The sequence below is a fragment of the Sinohyriopsis cumingii genome, chromosome 2 (genome assembly GCF_028554795.1).
Source record: "Sinohyriopsis cumingii isolate HCF-2022 chromosome 2, ASM2855479v2, whole genome shotgun sequence".
Taxonomy (NCBI): Eukaryota; Metazoa; Mollusca; class Bivalvia; order Unionida; family Unionidae; genus Sinohyriopsis; species Sinohyriopsis cumingii.
In genome coordinates, this window is record NC_142962.1 from 107,737,138 (window position 1) to 107,760,170 (window position 23,033).

General features: G+C 35.1%; 1 protein-coding gene across 1 annotated transcript in view; it reads right to left on the reverse strand.

The window, feature by feature from the left end:
* The window catches only part of LOC149805584 (xanthine dehydrogenase/oxidase-like), a 196,360-nt gene extending 175,473 nt beyond the window's left edge, over positions 1–20,887 (reverse strand). Inside the window, exons 1-5 of the mRNA XM_089950219.1 lie at positions 20,810–20,887; positions 18,974–19,070; positions 14,015–14,123; positions 7,624–7,750; positions 7,110–7,171 (exon numbers count right to left, since the gene is read on the reverse strand). Coding sequence (XP_089806345.1) covers positions 7,110–7,171; positions 7,624–7,750; positions 14,015–14,123; positions 18,974–19,011 — 336 coding nt within the window. The 5' untranslated portion in view covers positions 19,012–19,070; positions 20,810–20,887. The remainder of the gene's footprint in view (positions 1–7,109; positions 7,172–7,623; positions 7,751–14,014; positions 14,124–18,973; positions 19,071–20,809) is intronic.
* Between the last annotated feature and the right edge of the window lie 2,146 nt (positions 20,888–23,033).

Consider the following 23,033-nt stretch of genomic DNA (forward strand, 5'->3'; position numbering starts at 1 on the left):
TTGAAAACAACTGTGTTGCACGTGCGTATCATCTGTTGAAGTCATTCATGAGGCATGATCAGAATGTTGTTTGCAGATATTTCAGTATGATTTCTCAACACTGTATCCGATCTATTATTTCTCACTGGAACACATGGATTTGTTTAGATAATCTGTCACTGACATACACTTTTGAGCTCATGTAGCATGATTACCAGCTGGTTGTTACAGAGCAATTGCTGTTATACTGTCAGAAAAAATAATGTTGCTTGAAGGTGTTGGCAGACAAATGAGAGTGATTGATGCACCTGTTGAAAACATGTCAATGTTTTCTGAACATGTAAATGTTTTCCTAACATGTAAGTGTTTTCCAAACATGTAATTGAATGCAAGCGATCTGTAATTAGATCATTCATGATGAAATAATGTCATATCATCATGTCAATGTTACTCTGATACTTGGTCAGATTAAGAAACTTAAATCCACATTGAAGAAGAATTCTGGGCAAAAATAACTATGAAATCAGAGGTGTTGCAGGGCCCAAATAAATTATCATTGACCAAACGTCAACTTAAACATTATAATGATGCCAAGAAATCAAGAACTGCTGTTCAACTTGAACTTTCCGCAAATGAGTTCAGTGACATAAAAACCAGTGGTATATTTCTGTTTCTAGTGGTGTTACTAGCATTAATTGTGACATGTGCTCCATCTGCTGCAAAAACAGCTGCACTTGGTGTTGTTGGAACAGCTGCGTGTATGGCACTGACAAAAGCAACAGGACAAGGATTTAAGAGGGACACAGTTTATGATTACCAGGAACACAGTATAATAAAGGTCTGAGACTGCCAGGCATGATTTGTTAAAGCTTCCCATGTCCAGTTTTGATTTACTTGATGATACTTGGCAATTAAATATAAAAAAACTTCAGAGGTGTTTTCATGCATGATCAATTACTGGAAAAACCTAACCGCACTGAAACCAACATCATTAATCTCAATGGAAGTTCCTGCCCTGGTACTCATTGGGTTGCATACACGGTTGATCCACGTTGAGTTTCTTATTTTGATTCATATGGATTGGCACCACCAAAAGAATTTTATGGAATAGTACCTTAGCCGGTATTCAATGTTACCAACACAGACAACAGCGGATCCACCAATATACAGTCCAGAGGTACTTGCAGTACTTAATGCTGTCTCAAGGTCATCAGCGCCATATCATAAAATTGTACATGAGTATACTACCAGACGCCATCGTTTTAAACAGGTTAATAGTTTATAATGGTAGATATTTACAAAGATCTGCTAAAGGCAAAATCCAAGGTGACATTGATTTAACCAAATATGCAGCATGAGATGAATTCACTGATTTTTTTGCATCTCGCTGATGTTGACACAAATGAGGTTGTTTTTCAGGATTAGTAAGGACGGTTAAAAATGAGCGATATCCCATTGACAGATATTATTCTGCAAGTTCCAGGCACGACCAAAGATAACTTAGTGGTGTTTACTAAAACTGGTAAAATTAAAAATTCAGGGGAATCAATTCTAGCAATCAAAGGAGAGATAACTGGACTTATTAGAAGAATCCGAGATATAATGTATATCAATATCAATGTGAGAGAACCAAAATCAGATGATGACATGGCAAGAAAAAAATGCGTGGACAACAAGAATGCCATGATGATAACTGAGATTAGTAAATATGTTTCTAAAGCCAGTGATGCAGTGTCTGGCGATCTCAACATGAGTGGAAACAGTATTGCTGATTTGAGAGAACAAACATCAAACTCTGCAATGAAGAAATACGTGGACAACATCCTGATGTTGACCTTGTTAATGACAATCAATGATTGACTGACCACATTCAGAGCTAAATATAGTAATCACATAACCGTGTTTACAAATTTTCAAGGAGCCATAAATAGAACCATCAACGGATTCTTTGGGGTTCCAAATTTTGTCGATATTAGTCTTACTGAAATTTGCACATGACTGGATGAGAAAAAGAATGCCGCTTATGTTGTTTATATGACTTCATTCATCAACATGGTATACACAGTGATGTCTGAATCGGCAACATGGTCACAACAACAAAAAAAGCATACAGTCAAGGTCACCAGGGTGTACATGCTCTCTGTGCTTAGTGCAGCTATATTTAAGATATTAACCAGATTTCCATGGCGTTATTCCATAGATAGATTTCCTGGAACCATGTCAGTCACATTACATCAAAATACAGAGGAAAAATTCATACTGGAACCAGCAGATAAAGTCTTAACTGCAACAACATATTAGTCATGTCTGGAATTCATTGCAAAAACATCTCAATTGGTAACTTAGTATAGCACATAATGAATCCCACAAAATCCTTTCAGTATAATCAAGCACATGCCTGGAAGGTATCACTGGTAGAAATCATCGACGACCATATGACAAAACAAATCAAATATCACAGACGAATCATTGTCATCGACAATATTGTACGTGTGGTTTCCTCTCTTGTCACTGGAGCAACTACGTTAATTGGTACATTATAAGCGATGAACTTGATACTGCCCATGGTTGGAATTGCTGTCTCTCTTGTTGTCAGTGTTGCTGGTATACTCAATATTATCGCAAAATAATATCTACATGTAGCAGTAAAAATTGCACGAGCACACAGAAATAACTTATGCTGCAACATATGCATGCATAAATATATCATTGATACTGTCAGTGGGATTAAATGACAGTGCAATATAAGACAATGACTATGAAGCAGTTAGGGATATTTATTATTGATATCACAATAACGCTAACACACCATTGCTGATGTTGCCAGTGCCACATTTAGAATATGCCTTGTAGATTATAATGCCCGCAGAAATAACCACAAGACTGGAGCAGATCATCGCAAACACAATGCCTCCGATGATGAAAATGATGCCATCAATGTCAATACAATATTGGTTTTCCAACTACGATAAAAGCTCATAATGGTCAGTCACATGAAATTGCACTGCCACAATTATAACTTTATTATAGTCAGCCAAATATCAGAGAAAAATCATTAGGTGAATTATCCACCAACAATTTGGTGGTATTTTCACATAAAACCCACCACTGATGCAGCTGGTGGGCAAGCCCCAATCTGGTAAGTCGTTACCATCAAACAGGATCATTAAAAATTGAACAAATCAATGACGAATTTCAGTGTATAATTAAATCAATAACAGGAAAAGAATCAGAGATCACTATCAAGGTACACGAGCCAATGCTGAACACCTCTGAAGAAATATAGATGCCAGATTACGCACTTGACATTTACAAATTGTCAATCAGAACTGTGCTGGGATGGCCACTGTCAGCACCAGCTGTTGTTAAACCGCAACATCGAGCATAATCTGATTTTTATTCACCAGATGACCACCCTCTTAGGATGCATGGAGTTCCAGGTGTTACTGATGTGCTTGAGAAATGGCTATATCTGGATAATATATTACTTCAAGGAAACAAAATCGCCAATGCAATTGCAAAGGAGTATGAAAGAGCACAACGAGGAGTAAGAGAGATGTTTGAGAAGTATATATATACTCTTGAATATCCTAATGAATCTCTCATGATCAAGGATTGATTTTGAAATGAGACATCTAAGAAGGGTGAGTATCAATGCCTTGGATTTAGCAGCCTACATTCATGAAGCAACCATATTTGAAAAGGATCCCACTCAGTAATACTTATTTTATGATCAGTTTAAGATCACCAGAGAAGATGTGAGTATGCTCAGAATATCTGGGCTTGATTCTAATAAGATGAATCAGGCTACTGGCAGGCTTTCTCACATACCCACATTGGCCGAATCCTAGACTCAAACCCACACAGACAGAGGTGAGATGGCAGTGATCCATAACGAAGAGCGCTTTAGACCACTCAGCCACTTGGGGCCCAATGGTACTAAGTGGGTTTGATTGATCCATGAGAATGCCTGTATAACCTGGGTTTGTGAAACTAAACAAAGCTGGTTCCTCTGGTGCCTGATAATGTATGATCCACTGTGGTCATGACCAATTACGATCAGAGATATATATTGCAGAGTCATGTTGTAACTGAACGCCCTGTTCATCTTGGTTGGCATGACTTTGTCCAGTTCTTGGGATTTGGATGGGATAGGGGATATTGATCAACATGGCCGGTCCATAATTCTGATATGTGAGATGGTAACTAAGACTTTTTGTTTGATATCTTGCTCCCCTGCAAGTAATGTGATGTTGAACTCTAGCATGCAAACTGATGACATCCTCATCGCTCAAGTTGCGTTTCTGTGTCTTACCCTTTAGTACCCGCGTTAATACTGTGAGTCTGTCCATTGATTTATGTCCATGATATGCCAGCATGACATGTATTTGACATGGGTAGATTGACAACCGGATTAAGCTACACATATAGTGTCGGTGTCAGTCTGGTCTTTCCCATGGTCTAAATCTGAAAGACAATACATACAGGTGTAGCTCGGTAGGAGAACTGCTTAATTCAATTCAAACTGTACATGCTGAGTTACACACTATGACAATTACAGGTAAAAGAACACACGTAGCTGAGCAATGTAAAGTCAATATTAATACTTGAGAAGTGAATGCCAACATACCACTTCTAATTAACATTACCTGTAGGAAAGTCACACTGACTGCCTGTACAGATAAAATCACCGAAGCGTCTTTTATAGTACCTATGAAGTGGATGCTATGGTAAAACTATGCACAGGAAACATAACTGTGATATTCTACTCCAACAGGGAAAAAATACAGCAATATAATTGAGTTTTCTATACACAAACCATATATGCACATAAAAATGCACTGAAGCGTTATCATTGGTACTAAATGGACACTATGTCTATTGTAAGACAATATTAACCATAGGAAGGCCCAAATGATGGTCTATACAGCTAAAATCATTAGAACGCCTCATGCATAACTATGAAGTGGATGCTAAGAGTAGATTAATGTAGGAAACTTTTTTTGTATGTGTCAGACTATAGTGAAATGTACACAGCAATATTTAGGAGTTTTCTAAATCACACACCTCACCTGACACTGTTTGAATACATCTATATCAATGTGATGGGACGCAATCTCGATCTGTGCATGTACATACCGTGGATGCCTACATGTATTAGGTGGGCAAAGTTATGACACAGAAATGCTTAAAGCTTTGTTATCGAAGATGAAAGAACACAAAGGTTAGAAATTTATACATGGAGTATTCTTCCCATTTGATGAAAACACTTGTCCAACTCGCAATAATGTAGAAAAAAATTTAAATGCTTGTATGAGAATATTGAAGCCTCTCTGAAGAGACCATGCTACTTGGCAACAGCAAAAGTAGTAACTGAGATATCAAGTGGAGATCATTTTATCTAACTGCCACATAGGTGGGCAGATAATGTTTAGTCCTTTAGGTGAAAAAAGCTTAACCTTGGAATTTGCAAAGTAGTAATAGTTCTCCTAAGTTATTATGATAGGGTAATGTATTTGAAGAAGAAAGATCTGTGCTTTGGCGAGACAGCTTATACCAAGGCATAAAAATTTCTACTTCTTATTAGTTTTCTTTTTCTGTTTTTTGTATATATAAAAAACAAATCTATCTTGCATAATGCCTGCTTTGTCATACTGCAGTATGGACACTGTAATTTTATAAGAACCTTATGAATAAATGTCTTTTTTATGAGGGTCATCTAAAGAGTTCCCTATGTACATATTAGACAGGTAAAATTTTATAACAATAACAATTACTGTAAATCACAGTATTTAAGAATCATTACATTTTAAGGATTCTGTAATTTCAGCATATTAGCAATATAAATCTGCAATTTATTGGCAGGCAAAGATATACATTTTGGAGGTGGTAGTTTTATGCTATCTAAACAAAGTCGAAAAGTATGGTCTCGTACAATGCAGTTTTAAATTGCGCTAAAATGAAGTGAGGTATGTCTGTATTAACATGCAATTATCATAATGGATTAAAATTTTAAAAGAATTGGCAGACATTTAATCATAGTGTTTCATTGAAAGTAATTTGCACAGGCCCACCATTCTCATAGGTTTGTCATCCTAAGTATAACAGCGGTCACTAATGTCTACATCTGGTTATATACTTCTGGAGTCAGTGTTAGATGTATACATTTATCACATAACATTAACGTGATTAAACTTGCATGCTGAATTTGATTAACAATTGTGCTCAAAATATACTGTGTTTTCAAGCATGCAGTCAATTTTCTATAAATGTCACATATAGGGTTGGCGCAAACTAGCCTTTATGGGCAGATGACCTCTGTAGATAAATATGTACTTGCTCATTTTCAAATGGGCCTTGTATATCTAACTTTTATATGCAGAGGGATGCTATAGCAAACAACAATTTACTGCAAACAAAAGGAATGTTAGCATGCAATCGAAGAAAAACATATCCTGACTGAAAACCAATCTAAATTATGCCAGTGCAGGATTGAAACAATCAGTTTTGAATAATAAATATAATCGAATGCTGGCATTTATAATTTCTGATTTTATGTTGAATGATTTTGAATGACTAATATGCAAAGGACAAGATTAATGTTATCTGTATAGACATAATCCCTTTATATGTAGTTTTCTGTCACGGACACATTTTCCAAACAAACAATATTGTTTAGAAGCCGTACGAACAACTGCCAATCACCTGCAAGTGTTGCGATATCATCTTTGAGTCAGGCATAGTTTGTTGACAGTGTATCATTTCTCTCTCTCTCTCTCTCTCTCACACACACACACACACACACACACACACACACACACACACACACATATGCATGCATTCACCTTTTCTTATTTACATTTTAGATGGATTTATCTTTCTAATGTTGTGTATGCAGTTCTTCATATTACATTTTGAAAATTTTGCTTTTAATTGGCACCATAAAGATGTTGTACTTAGATGCTGTTAATTGCTATTCTAGCTATGTATGGAATTCCATTGAAAATTCATTAAACTGAACCAGTGTCTATTCAGTGGTAAAGTCCTGTCCAGGTAAAGTGACGGGGTCATTTTCCATCGACATTTCTTATTTAGCATTGCATATATCTTCTTGTTTTCTGTTAACATACCTTGGTAAAAGTTCTTAGCCCATCAATAATTGGTCTGTAGCCTGTGCATCTGCAGAGATTGCCTATCAAGAACAGATAAACATGCAGGTACATTCTAATTTGCCTAACTCAGCATGACCTATTTCTGACATAAACAATGCTGAGAGATAAACAAGTTAATTTAGATTTAGTTTCTAAAGTTCATTTTTGTGTACAATCTCACACTAAAGCAAACGTTGCATGAAAACATAAACTAGATAAACAAGTAAAGAACATATATCCTTGAAATCTATATCACACTTTTGAACTGAGAGGAATCCTGAGATTACATGTCAAAAGGCACTTCTTGAGATAAAAGTAAATTTTAAATATTGACACTTGTTCTGAGCATCAAAGTTCAAAGCAAAGAGAAAACAATAATTGTTTAGGTGTCCTAAAATATACCATGATCTTTTGAAGAAACATCGTTATATGTAAGAGAAGAATAATTTTAGTAATCTGGAAGATTTTATTATATATGTTATCTACTGCTGACCTTGAAATGTCTTCTCCATGTCCCGTATCCCTGGGTGAGAGTTGTTGCGGAGCAGAGCATACATAGACATGATGATACCTGGCGTACAAAATCCACACTGAGACCCATGGGACATGGCAAGTCGTTCCTGAAGAGACAACAACCCAGTAGTGTGATAATAAGCTTTTGTCTTTTCGTTCCTGATGTAGGTCACAGCCACCATCCCCCATGACCTCTGTTAATTTTAGCAAAAGAGCAACATACTATGTGTAACCCGTGGATTTATAATTCAAAAAACCAGTAACCATCAAAACATATATGACACTACTGATGGTAGATCTTGTATGCAACGTTTAGTGAGCTTGAAGTGCACTGATGCGTGCATGAAAATTTATATCAAGAATGGTTTGACTGAACAACTCTAAATGCTCTAATGAAAAGTAATAAATGGATTACAATGTACGAATGTCTTGTTGGGAAATCTGTGGACCAGAGTTGATGTTTTGATGCCAGTCCATATATGACAGTATATTGGGATATGTATGACAATATTATTGGCATCAGCATCATTAAGAAAAATTTCCTCAGAGCGTTTCTGATGACTGTTTAAATGCAAAGAAACTTCAGTCACTTGCAAATGGTAAAATACCATTTTGTTATGTTCTTGGCTAATATCTCGCTGCTCGCGTTTTACTTTGAAGCGACATGAAAATGTGTTTTAGTACACTAAGACCATGTTGAGTGCCTATTTGCCATACAAACTATCCCACAATACCGATTGTTGGGTGCGCCTCTGTGGCATGTGCAAGAAATGACAGTGATGACATGGCTCACGACTCAAAGATACCAAACGTGACTCTGTAGTCAGTGAAGTGGTTAGCGCAGGCATCCTCAAAGTCAATGTTGACAGCTCAACGCGGCCATCAACACCTCCTGTACATCAAACTGCATTTCTGGCATGAATAAGGTGACTGTGTTTAGCTCCCAAAATAATCTTACTAACTGCTCTACAAAACACAGATATGTGACTAAGAGGAAATGCTCATGAAAACCTTAATAAATCACTAATAAGTTGTGACTGGTACTGTACAAATCCAAGATTAAAATCAGGATTTTGAAACAGTAAATTTTCTACAAGTGCTTCAGTATCACCAGCAGCATTTCGAGGTTGTCTAATTCTTTGTGGTACATGATCTGCATGATCAGTTACACCTTTGACGAACATCATTGGTGGGCCAGTTGTTCTTGTGTAATCATTGCTGCACTTTTAATGATATCAACGACTAAAATTGCAAATTGTTTAGCTATCAGTGCAGCGCTTGAGGTCAGAACCCTGAGCACCTCTGGTGCACCTGTAAACAATCAACAAACAACATCACCGGGGCCAGTTCCATATGTCGCATAAACGGCTTATATTGCGTTCACAACGGACACAGATCTGACACGTCCACATACTACTGGCATGACTATATTTAAAGATCAGCTTGATCTCTAACGTACAGTTGCATCATCAATGTTTCACCACACAACTCAGCATTATGCCTGTCTTGATCCATGAGGGTAAAAAGAATGTGTCAACCTGTCATTATCACATGGAAGATATACAGGTGCTGCAGATGTAATGGATCAAAGCACCCTGTTTGACTGCTGAAGATAAACCAAACAGTATATAGCCATGAACTGTCACACCTGTGGTTTCAGACCTGCTTTCATAACTACCACTGACAGCATCACAAGGTAAGTAGATCTGCATTGTTAAGGTAATTCTATCTCAGGCGCGACATGATATCCCGTGCGCAAAACTTGTCATCTGAAATATCAGCCATGTAGGTTATGAAACAATACAGGATATTTGTTTGGTTACATAAAATTATAACTGTAAATTACAGATGTCATTTGCAGATCATCTATATGTGCCAGTGATATGGCAGTGATCGCATACTTTTTAACTGGTGGAGCTACAAGCTATTTCAATACCGAACATGTGAAACTAAAATTCAGATACTTGTAATCAATTGCGTTTTCAGCAATTGGACGTACAATATGGTGACAATGTTCTTGTTCATGCACAGACTCAGCAGCCTCAGTACCAATAGCAGATGCAATACGATGACCATTTTGATCAAACACAACTAATAATGCAAGTATAGTATGCTCATGTGCTTCAGTTTTTGCAACCTTGTTGTTGCATTAGCATCCGGTGGTGGGTTATCTGGGATGGCAAGTTGACCCAGTGCAACCATGGGAAAGTAGGTTGGCTTTTTGCATACAGCTTGGTATTCTTAGTCCACGATGGTGTGCGATTTCTTTTTACTAATGCACAGTACTAGTTTGTCAAAAACTAATTTTACTTTAACAAGATCTGAAACTGCAATTGCTTCAATTCTATATTTTAGTTCATTTATTTTTGTTCCTGCTTCTTCATCAGTCTGATGCTTGTGCAATCACATGTTAGTGCACAGGTCAGCGAATCACTGATGATGGGTGCGATAAACAGATCCACATGGTATGCAAAGATCTTACGTAATTCGACTCCATGGTCAAGCACCAGTGCAAACACCAAACGTAGTTTACAGTATTTATAATGGCATGTTCTGCTGCATAGTTCATATTTTCTCATCCATACACCTTTATAATTCTTGCCATTGAATATTTACAAATTGTATTTCTCTAATAGAAATATTATTAATTTATGTGTTTAATGTATACCAGATGTCAATCACATTGGCCTTTATTGAATTATAGTTGAATTACTTAATCATAAATTATGTTGTTCCATAAATGGTAATATTACAATGTGATTTAACATCTCTCAAGTAAGATTGTTCACTATGCAACAACCTCTGAAGTTTAATACTTAAACAATCTTCATTTACAAATTAAATTTTCTTCAGTCAGGTATTTGGCAAAATCACAGCACATCAACCTTTATAATAATTAATCATTCCAACTTGAAATTCACCATGTATAGTCCACTCACATACTTACATACATACATACATGCATGCATACATACATACATACATACATACATACATACACACACACATACTTACATACATACATACATACATACACATACATACATACAGACAGACAGACATACATACATACATACATACATACATACATACATACTGACAGACATACAGACAGACAGACATACAAACATACATACATATATACACACACATACACATACATACATACACACACACATACAAACATACACACATACATACATATATACATACATACACACAGACATACATACATACATACATACATACATACATACAAAGATACATACATACATACATACATACATACATACATACATACATACAGACATACATACATACACACACATACACACACAGACAGACATACAGACATACATACATACATACAGACATACATACACACACATACACACACAGACATACAGACATACATACAGACATGTATACATAGTTGCAATTCTTCATATAATCTATATCCTGCTATATTTATTATAAAATATCCTCTGCCAGTACAAAATAATATTTTATGCCAAGCTGTATAGTGAAAATTAATAACCTATATTCTGTAACATTGCAGAAAGAATATTTTCTACTATAGCTGCAATCAGTAATATAGGCCTGAAGGAAAACTTTACCATGCAGATCACTGTCATAATAAAAACTCGTGTCTACCATAGTAGTGTCATAGGCGTTTTGCCGTTACTTGTCCAAGCCATTTCCTGTATCTTGCATGACTCTGGCCACTGTTTGTTTGGCCACTTCATGTTAGTGGATTATTAATCTGCAGTGTGCAGATAGTATTTGCTAAAATGAACAAAAATTAATCCGGAATAGAGGCATAAAATAAAAATGCTTATTATCACATTACTAAAACCATAAAGAATCAATTGCTCAAATGGTGTTAGAATCATAAGAATCGTATTCTAAAAGAATATGTTGGATATATCGTCTTAAATACTAGAATTAAACAAATCATGAATGTATTTATGTCCAAGTCATTTTTAATTTATGTACATGTTTTCATTAAGATGTTACAGAAAAAAAGGTCTATGACAGAAAATAGGAGTGATGGTTTTCTTCTGTAAAAAATACTCTGCAAAATACAAACTACCTTCAACCTTTCCTCTATGATTTATATTACAGTATTTTGTCTTGCAATATTATTAATAAATTGAAATAGGAGGAACAAACCATACAGACTCAAATTTCTGTCTGTGTAACACTTTGTAAAGATGACAACGCTGCAACATGAATTATCAAGACTGGGAAAAGGTCTACTGTGAAACCCGTTAGTTCAGTAATTTGTAAGACTTGCAATAAATGCAAATGCATACTTGAAAAAAGCCACAACATAAGTTAATGCCCCTGTCATGCCATGTAAGTGAATATAAATACCTTTAAGGCCATTATGAACACTTTCTTAGATATATGACCCAGAAGCAGTTCTCCAAGAGGTTGAAAAGTCCACAGATGCCAAAATGGTTGAATAAATGTCATTTATACTCATTATGCCTAGAAAGTGTGTATATATCTTTAGGATAGAGATCTCAGAAATTCCAAATTATAATCAACGGGCTTGGGTCTCCAATGGTATGGACAGACACAAGGATATGTCCAAGTGGTTTGGGATTCCTATGGTATGGACATACACATGTCTCAGGAACTTGGTTCTCCAATGGTATGGACAGACACAAGGATAAGTCCAAGAGACTTGGGTATCCATTGGAAAGGACACACACAACACATGTCCCAGGGGCTTGAGTCTCCAGTGGTATGCATCAACACAAATGCATGTCCTGGGGGAAAACGTTGGTTTGATATTAATGGTAGCTGTTTAGTAATTCAATATTCCAATTATAGAAGAATACCGCAAAACAAAGCTCTAAATTCTAAACAACTATCTAAACATTATGGGCAACTATTCACCTCAATCACCTTGTTTGGGGATGGAGTAATTAATTTTAAAGAAACAATCACTTCCCACTTCCTAAACATTAACTATAAAAAGTACTATCAAACTCCTATAAAACCTCAACTGGTTGCAACCAATGTCCCAAATGATATTTCTATTCCATTGTTCTCAGACAAATACGTGTTAAAAATGACCCTAATGCTGACAGTTGATGGTTTCCAGGGCCTGATTTAATATACATTTTAATAAAGCAAACAACTCAAACTCCTCCGGCCAAGCTCTATCACTTTAAGCTATACATCATACAAGTAAAGTAACCAGATACATTTTCTTGCAAATATATTCAGTAATTTTGGAAATATTTAATCTCAAAATTATGAGTAAAATTTGAGTCTTGAATTTCTACCAGTTCAAGGGTGAGGTCTGATGTCTCAGGGTCTATAATCGAATCAGATTAGACTAGTGTTAGATCTTTTACAGCTACATTTGTTCATCTTCTTCAAAATTATACAATGTTTTATAAAGTAACTGACTTTATTCAAAAAGAGTCTATTAAGTATAACAAGGCATGTCTCACGGTGACCTGAAGCCAATCAGAACCAAAGCTACTTCTATAAATTGCCATGGCTAATCCATAAGTATTGCATTCATTTCCCACCTTCATAACTCTAACTCCAATAAATCTTTCTAGATCATTACCCAGGGTTGTAATTCAAAATTCATTACATATCTTATGTGTTCACTTTCATTCTAAGGCCTCTACTGTAGCAAGTTTGGTACAAAAATATATTACAAATGTCACTACAACTGCAATGTGCACATTTTACAACTGACTTCCTATCAGGGACTCCAGAAAAATACTTAAAATTAATTCCCTCTTGTGGATGGTTATCTGTGTAATGATTTGGCAAGTTTCCACCCAAAAGTTTAGGAGGTGATAAAGTTATAGATACTGGGACATAAAAAGGTGATTATGATAGGAAACTCAATGACATATTTTGTCCAGAAATGTAGGGTTTTCCAGGCTCCTATACAATGATACTCAATTTAAATTGCTGATGTATTGTCAAAGATTTGGCTTCCGCTAATCAGATGCCAAAATTGCAAGAGGAACCATAGTCTGAGTGTGAAAATGTTTATTTCACCTTTGGGATTCCTATCATCCAGATGAATGTCATAAGGGCCTACATTGTATGGTGATTGCGAGGTCTGACATTTTTATTATGAAGGATAGACCTTATGTATTATACCAATACAAATTTCGGTTACCCAGTAAATTCAAAATTAGGATAGAGCTGAACGTTCATAACTGAATTGCTGCAATAACAGTATGAACGTGAAAATTCATTTATATCGAAAACTTGAAGTAGACCAGAAGCCAGTCCTCATCAAATCCTTATAAACATAAAAATGTCCACAACAGTAATTTAACGCACTTCTGTACTACATCAAAAAATATTTTATGGTATGAGTCTACCTGTACTGGGTGTAGGCCATTTTTTACACTGCCTATTCCTTCAACAGTCGTAACTGCCATCCCATGTACAGAGCACAGAGGTACCAGGCAGGTGTTCACTACAAAATGTCTGATACAGATGAAGGAAAGCAAAATTCAAATACATGTATGTATGTGTGTGTGTATGTGTGTGTGCATGTGTGTGTGTCTGTGTGTGTGTATGTGTGTGTGTGTGATTTGGATTTTTAATGTAGCTTTAAAAAAAATTCAGTCATATCGCCATGATGTCTGCAGTGTGACAGTTTATAGTGATGTCTAGCACTGGGGCATCATGCCACAGACATACAGCATGATGTTCCACCTAGTCACATTATCTTGACACCAGGCTGACCAGTTCTAACACGAACCTGTTAATGCTGAGTGCCAAGCGAGTTAGCTGTTAGTACCATTTTTGTAAGTCTTTGATATGACTCAGCCGGGGATCAAACTCATGACCTCCCGCATCAGAGGCGGATGCATGGATGCATGGATGTATGTATGTATGTATGTATTAGCATTTAACAGCATCTAAGTGCAACAATATCTTTATGGTGCCAATTAAAAGCAAAATTTTAAAAATGTAATATGAAGAACTGCATACACAACACTAGAAAGATAAATCCATCTAAATTGTAAATAAGAAAAGGTGAAATCGCAAAATTAGAGAAAATTTGTATCAAGGAAAAGGTAAAAATAAAAACAAATATACAAGAGTCCCACAAAGTAGTAGATGTTCTACTGCACCAAAAAATTCTGAAAACTCATTTTAAACTCATTTCTTTATTTTTTACTAAAAACCACATCTAATATTCTAAAGCAATTTGATTTTCAAAATAGCCATTGAAGCAGCCATATTGTATAAAAGATCAAGAGAAATTTTATTTAGGACAAACCAGACATATTCTAAATACCATTGGTGAAAACCAAAATTCCTAATATGACCATTCAATCAGCAGAAGTAGCAATAACATGATGTTCAAGACATTACCCCTATCATGGCAGACGTATTTCACATAATACGCACTACCTGCACATAGGGCCAATTTCTTATTGTTGGAAACCTTTTGTGAAAAGCCTATGTTCACCTCATCATCAATTCAAATGGAACAGCAAATAATGAGGTTTTCAAAATAGTCATTCATACAGTCCAATCAGCATCATTTTCATTCAGAACCAACAACACCATATGAAAGTCTTCTGGTGAAAACCTCATGTCGCTATTACCTTTCATTTAAGAGGAGAAGAGATAGCAAGATATTCAAGATAACTATCGGAGTGATCTATTATCGCTCAGGACCAGTTAAATATCATAAATAGTATGCCAGAAAAATTGCCTACATGTCTATCTGTTTAGGAGATTTAAAGATAAAAAGATTTTTCAAGATGGCTGTGATACATTGAGGTAACCCTATCTTTAGTTGATGTTAAAAGAGATATTCTCTGTAGAAGGAGACCACATTTCTTCAACATATAATAATCAATGGGTTTCTGGGTTAAGAAATTTTACAGTGATGTAATGGTGATGGCCACAATATACACCCAAATCCCGAGGATAGTTTTCAGAAAAGGTGGAACCTACCTTAACTCTCAAATTTTTATCTATTCCAAACAATTATCTTGTGATTAATATTATAAAAGACCATTTTGGCCAGTGTATTTTAAAATATTTGGTATGGTCATGATCATTTCATCATGTACATTATCAGTCTTTTGATATAGCTGATTATACTTTCGTAATTGATATTTAAGCAACATATCAAAAAACATCTGTTGCATGTCGCCAAACATTAGTTACTATACAAAAAATCAAATCCGGTTATAATAAACGAGTTTCTAACATATCAGTGACAGAAGAATAATGCCCAAATCATATGGTAATGTGGACAAGTGTGAAGGCAAAATATAGGCAATCTATATTGCTTTTTCAAACTATGTATAGTTTAAGCTTCATTGCGGACTTCGCTTGTCTGTGAAAATGACAAAATGTGCATATGTGTTATCTGATCTGCAATCCATGTTTGTATTCTATTATGGTAGACCCTTAGCAGTTCATGTTTGCAAATTTTTATCAAACTGCATCAACTAGCTGAATGTTGTTTTAGTAAGTTATATAAAGAGGACCTGTGATGAGAAAAAAATGTCTTATCTAGCCTTACAATGCAATACCCCTAACTAGGCTAATTAAGAGATGTCAAGTTAGTGTTCTTTGTATTATATACATCATTGGCAATTAATTATTTTCAGACTCCTACTATGTTAACCAACTAATACGTCAGTTAATGGTTTACAACAAAGGCTTGAGGCTAGACAAGAAGCTTACACATGTTGTCATGTGTCGATGTGTATTTGGCGTGAAAGTTGCTCCAGGTACTGACTTTTTCATAAAATTTTGTCTTTGAAAGTGAACTTTCTTGCATTGACAAACATATTCGGTTGAAAAAAAAGCAGAATTATTGGATGAAGTTCTTACTTAAACACTGTTGAAGAGCACGGCAGCTGAGCAAATAGAAAAATCATACTTTATATTCTTAAGACTAATACTGACTTTCTGCCAGTCACGAACGACTTTGTGTTCAAGGATTACACAAAGGTTGAACCAGATTTCAATCTTGGACTTGAGGCTTTAGAAACATGGCTCTTTCATCAGTAAATGAAGACTAGCCACCGTTTTGAAAGAACTTCTTAAATCTATAAACTTGCATCGCTGTGTATTGCAATGCAAGTCCACTTTATTGTCATTAGCCCACTCCCAACCCCTGCTTGGAATTTTGAGGAAACTAGATTTAATGCATGCATCAAAATGACTATGTACATGAAGCCCTTAACTGGTTTGTATTTTGAAATGTCTGAAGGTGAATTGGATTCATCAAGATTACTAAAGTTTTGGAATGTATCTTTGTTTCAGAAGGTTTAAGATTCATTCATTTTGTTCACACTTTCAAGTTTATAGGACATTTCATTGAAAACACGATCTTTCTCACAGGATTATCGCCATTTTCTCTTCACTTTCAAATAATTGGGTGTGTGAGGAAAACTGATTGTACAATTATTATTATTATTATTCATGTTTTGCACACTTGTTTTTCTCAACTTTCATTTTCTAATTTCAACAGATTAGAAACACAAGTTCAATTTTTGCTTTAGTTTGCTAACAAATTAAATAATGTATTTAAATGCTGTGTCATATATTCATTTAAGCACTGACCATGTGTTCAACACTTCTTGTTCACTGTTTTCACTGTATTCGCTGTGATCAGTTATTAGCACAGGTTAATGGCTTGCTTTTCCAATACAAAAAATATGCTGATTTATCTATCTTCTAGTAGAACCTCATCTCAGCTATTCTATTTTTCCGTCTGTGTTAAATGTTACTTGCCTTTCCTAGGTGAAATACATTTGCATTTTATCAGATAACAGTTGGAGCTTAGCTGTATTCTTACAGCAAACATGGAAATTAGAGAATGGTCTTGTGCTACAATGCCTTGACATTTTAAATTAAGAGATGTAAAGCAATCTCATCATCAAATAAAATTGCATCAGACAGGAATACAAAACGTGATATTAAATTGCTGTAGCTTTAATCCTAAAAGAAGTGGGGAAAATATTGCATCATTTTACAGATTTTTAATAAGCAGATATGGCATGCACTAGTACAAAATATAAATGCAATTAGTATAAAATAAACTGTCAGGAAGATTTTAATGGAAACAAATCCTCCACCAAGCTTACAAAACATTCAATCACAAGACATTACTGATCAGTATTCAAACACATACAAGTGCGCACGTAAGTATAACATGAATACAATACATGTACATGGCAAAATAATACAAAGTTCTCTTAAACATTTCAAATTTGTTGAAAAATTAACATTCCTCAAAACTTTTGCATGGCGTTTTTAAATGTTGACATTATGTAACAAAGCAATAATCATTAATTGGTACTTTGATGAGTGCAATAGAAGGTTTTATGGAGCACAGAATACTATTTATGACCTTGGTCTACATCCCCCAACAATCAATGCTCTATTAAAACATATTTTGTTTACATATTCATTTAATTTTACACGGTTGATAATTAGGATACATTTGTTTAATTTGTATTCTGGGGTCCCACTTCATGACTGGAACTCTGTAGTTCCACTATTCGACATCGTTAGACACACTGAATCGAACTTTTGTAAATTCCAATTCATTCTAAATATCATTCACACTGTAAAGTTGACATTATGTAAAAGTGCCAACTACGGCATACACTCCGCGTCAGGGGATCTATCCCATTTTTTTGATGTTGCTTATGGAATTGATGTAGCATGCAGAGTAACTCAGCCAAGTTATCATCAATAGCACATAGCATTTGAAAGGTTGTTGCAATAGAACAACAAGATAGATATTGTGCGGAAAAGATGGTAGAATGTGCGGATAGACAGGTCCATTTTGATATATGTCGTTTTCAACAAGTGATGGAAAATAAAAAAGTAATTTGTGGATGTTTATGGGAAAATGAAAAAGAACAAAATAATGAAAACAGAATATGAAAGATTTACAACTGTTGTGAGAAAGATGAATTTGCATCTGTCACTGATGTATAATTCAATATCTTAAATCAATGTTAATAAATATTCTCTAATAATCAAGCATTACTGCACAAAAACCCTCATTATAGGATGCACATATAAGTCAATTGTAATGACAATAGGATAAAATGGGTTAGCAATAAAGTCTGGGCAGAATAACCAAGCTGTGTTGTGTAACTTTAATAATGTTTGATTCCAGTGAGTTAAATGTTACAGCTTCAACAGGGATAATTAATCGACAAATGAACGAAACTTACTGCAAGTATCACTCGAGTATTCAAAGGGGATGGCTGGTGGTAAAAACTAAAATAAAAGGAAGGAGAAAATCAGAAGATGATGTCATGTAAAAATAAACAAAAGGATACTGTATTTTCCTGGTATCTGAGTTGTATTTGGAAAACATCACGGTGCAGGCGCCGCATCCTCCCTCACCACATCCTTGTTTGGTCCCAGTCAATCGTACTGATGCACAAGTCAAGGATAATATAAAACAAGAACGCAAGAGTTTATTAATGCAAAGCATAAAGTTTAATAGATAATGATAATGTACTCAAACTGAGATGGAAGTTTGTAAAAATTGAAAAGTTTCATCCAAAAGAAATGCCATTCACTCTGTCTTGTTACGAAATGCCATTCACTCTGTCTTGTTACTAAACAGATAAATTCTGCAATCGGACTTTTCATTTACTTAACTAATTGCGGGATGGGAAATAAAAGAAAAAACAAAAATGCCACATTTAATTGCTCAATTGAATGCTCGATTGAAAGCATTCATAAACACATTATCAAATTATATACAGCTAAAATAACTTATATATTCGTCGAATCATTTATCCATTTAAAAATTTTAAAAATTAAAACACTTTAATAAATGATCAAATGCACTACAGTCCCTCATTGCTAGCATTTATAATTCTAACCAATTAAAATGTTTAAAATTAATTTGTTTTTTCATCCAAACATCTCTCTATCGAAAAATATATTGTAAAAGATCATATAACCAATGTTGTTATTTATTAATTTTATAACCATTTGCATTTATAATAATAATGGTCATTTTAGTAACTGTACCCACAATCAGTAACAGAGTCGACCATTCCCGTTCGAATAAGAACAAAAATAAAGTTCTATACTTTGTAAAACACGTATCACCGTGCTTTTTAATTTGGACCACCACCCCAAAGTTTTTCAATTTGGGCGTTCACTCCAAAACCTTCCAATCTGAACCGTCACCCCAAAGCTTACCAATCTGGAATTTCACCCCAAAGTTTTATAGTTTGGATCATCGACTTAAATCTTTAAATCTGGACCATCATCCCCAAATCTTTCCCTTCATCTGAATCTTTCCAATAATTTGGACCAGCACTCCATGGCTTTCCAGTTAGGAACATCACTCCACAAGCTTTCCAATTTTGACCATCACCTGTAGTTAGCTTTCAAATTTGTATTTACACTCCAAAGCATTCCAATTTGGATCTTCATCCCAAAGCTTTCTAACTTGGATCTTCATCCCAAGGCTTGAGATTCATGAATAGGTCAGTGAGTTCAGGAGAAATGTGACAGTGTTTATTGATCAATTCATACCGATCATGATGTACATGGCACTTGGGCATAGGTTTTGATAGTTACAATTTGAGCACATTCAATTCTGTATTTATTCCTTTCAAACCCACCACTTCTCTCTTTGTTTATCTATCAATAGATTAATGTGCCTATTTCATTATATTTCCCTGTGTTTGCACTGAGAGAACTAGAATGCGAGTGGAAAAGGAGAGATTGCCAGCGGAAAGACGCATCTTTACTTGGAGGGTGGTGGCAAGTAAAATGCTTTTTCACTTACCTGTGCATTGAGCTTGCTTGTGTTGTGCAAAAGTTCGCGAAGGCTGAGAGTCTCCACTGCAATCTTGAAATGGTCTAGATCAAATTTATTAACCATTTCTCTTTCCTAGTGTATAAAATATATCATTCTTCTTCACATAATTTTCCTTAAGTCTGAACATGATTGCAGACATTTAATGCATTCTTATATATAAAGACACCTACACCCACTAATTCGTGCGCAATGCTTACGTACATAGAGCAACGCCCCCACTAACTACTGAGAATATTTCGAAAGCTGTGCAAGGACTGGAGCATTCAAAAAAATTCTAATGACTATGTGGAAATATTTTTATCCCATACAACATTATTACACTGGATACGCTTTGTCCTCAGATACTGAAGAAGGGTTGTCTCCGGATCAACATCTTTCTCAACGACCTGAAGAAAAAATATATTCTGAAACATACCTGAATCTTTATATTTACAGAACGTCTTCAGTAAAGAAGGTGGTTGCATCAGTTTACTTCAAAAGATTTTTTTTTATGAATATAGTATCTCTTATATTACATAACATTTTAATGTACAATATTATGCTGCTAGTTTTAACTCATTTATCTTAAACTTATCAAGATATTAGTAGAACAAGTTTAATGACAACTATGTATTGTTTCTCTGTGTGTTGATGACATGTCAATGAATCGTAAGCTCATAATACCTTTGCAGATTTCTCTCATCAATATATGTACTACAATGGAAGATAGAAATTGTTAGGCTTGAAGAATTATGAGAAATAAAACACATTTGAATAATATATTTGTTAGTTGTGAAGAGTGGTTAGACATAAGACACTTGAATGATAGATTTTGTTAGTTGTGAATAGACTGGTTAGACATAAAACAAGGATAATACAACTAAGCAAAGTTTCCCATAATAACTGTCCATAGTACAGTAAACACAGTTATACTCATTGCTATAAATACTGAGAATGATCGGGTATAAATATCCATACTGCGGACAAAGGTAACATTTGGTTTAACTCTAGCCCTCAGAATATGCTTGTACTAGAAAAATGCTGTCCATTTTGCGTTAGGAATATACAAGGTATCTTTAGATATGCACAGACTGACGATACATTAAGCTTGTTGTGCATTTTACCAATTCAAGCTCACATTGATATAAAAGAAAAACTAAATTTCTTTGAGCACCTCTACAGGATGTCTGCAGTCTATTATGCAAAACAATTATTTTGACTGTGTTTAGAAGATTCAAAGATTGCATGTTAAACAAACTGGTGTATTCCAGAAATGTATCAACTGCTGGAAAACTTCATTTAAAAGACGTCACAGAGTCGTACATTCTTTGAGGTTGAATCCCGGTTAATACATCTAAACGGAAATGTGTTGTTAAATTTCAAGTCTATTTCTTATAAGTATAATTAGCCAAAGTGGTCTCTTTACCAAGTGAATACAACCTTGGTGTGACTTCGGCTAGAAGTCACTTGTTTTCCCCTTATTTCCAAGGACTTCTTGACAACAACCGTTGTCTATTGGAAATTTAACAACGCACCCAGACTTAAATAATCTTCCTATAATCAATGCATGACCATAAATATGACAACTACACATCTGCATCACAACTTCACAATTCCATGGTTCCTTCTAATCACAGTTCCGTAACGTAGCGTCCGTGCTTCATATCATGAAAATAATACATACAATTCAAACGCCAAATACAGGGAACTATTTTCCTGCTCTAAACCATGCCATCATGAAACCTCATCAACAGTGCACACTGTGACGTTTACTCGTAACAATCGACTAATTACTCGGGCTGATGAATATTTTCCCAACACCAACTTCTCCTAATCATAATTTTACAAAACAGAAATGTTCCCATGACGTGGACAATATGAAACATTTTTCCTAAGATTAAAAGTGCTCAAAGTAATTATTGAGACATAACTAAAATAGCAGTGTAATGGCGAAAAAAAAATTGTAGATGTTTTATCGCAACAAATTTTGTCATGGTCTGTGTGACATGTAAACATTAAGATTGACCTATCAGCTAGGCTCGCAATAAATTGGTAGCTTATGATGGTTAACCCTCACTTGTTTGGAAGTATAACTGGATTTTAATTAGGACCCGCTATGATAACATTCTGACTAATACGTTAACATAGGGTCAAGTCGAAGAAATGACAAAGTAGAGACAAGCCAGATACATATTTTGGGAAATCTTGGGTCATTTGAAATAGTTACTATGAAATTATATTTTCCAGAATTGTTATTAACAAAGGCGGACTAAAGAGAAATATTCAGACTTCGGTGGGATTGCTAAAATTTGGAGGTTACAGAAGGTTAATTCTGATTGGCTAAGTCAATCGAGGTGGGTATGTCCCAGACAAAATTCAGTTTTAGGTAATTTCCCTTGCAGAATTCAGGAGTCCAAGTTTTTCTGTGGATGGGGAAGCTGGCTCTGAGATCAGTGAAACATTCTGTTCTTGTTTAACTTGCCCAATGCACAATGCATGGAAGAAGTTGAGGGTCATGGAAAGATATTCAGCTGCAAAGAAAGTGCAAGTCTCGAAAAGGCACTAAGGTACTG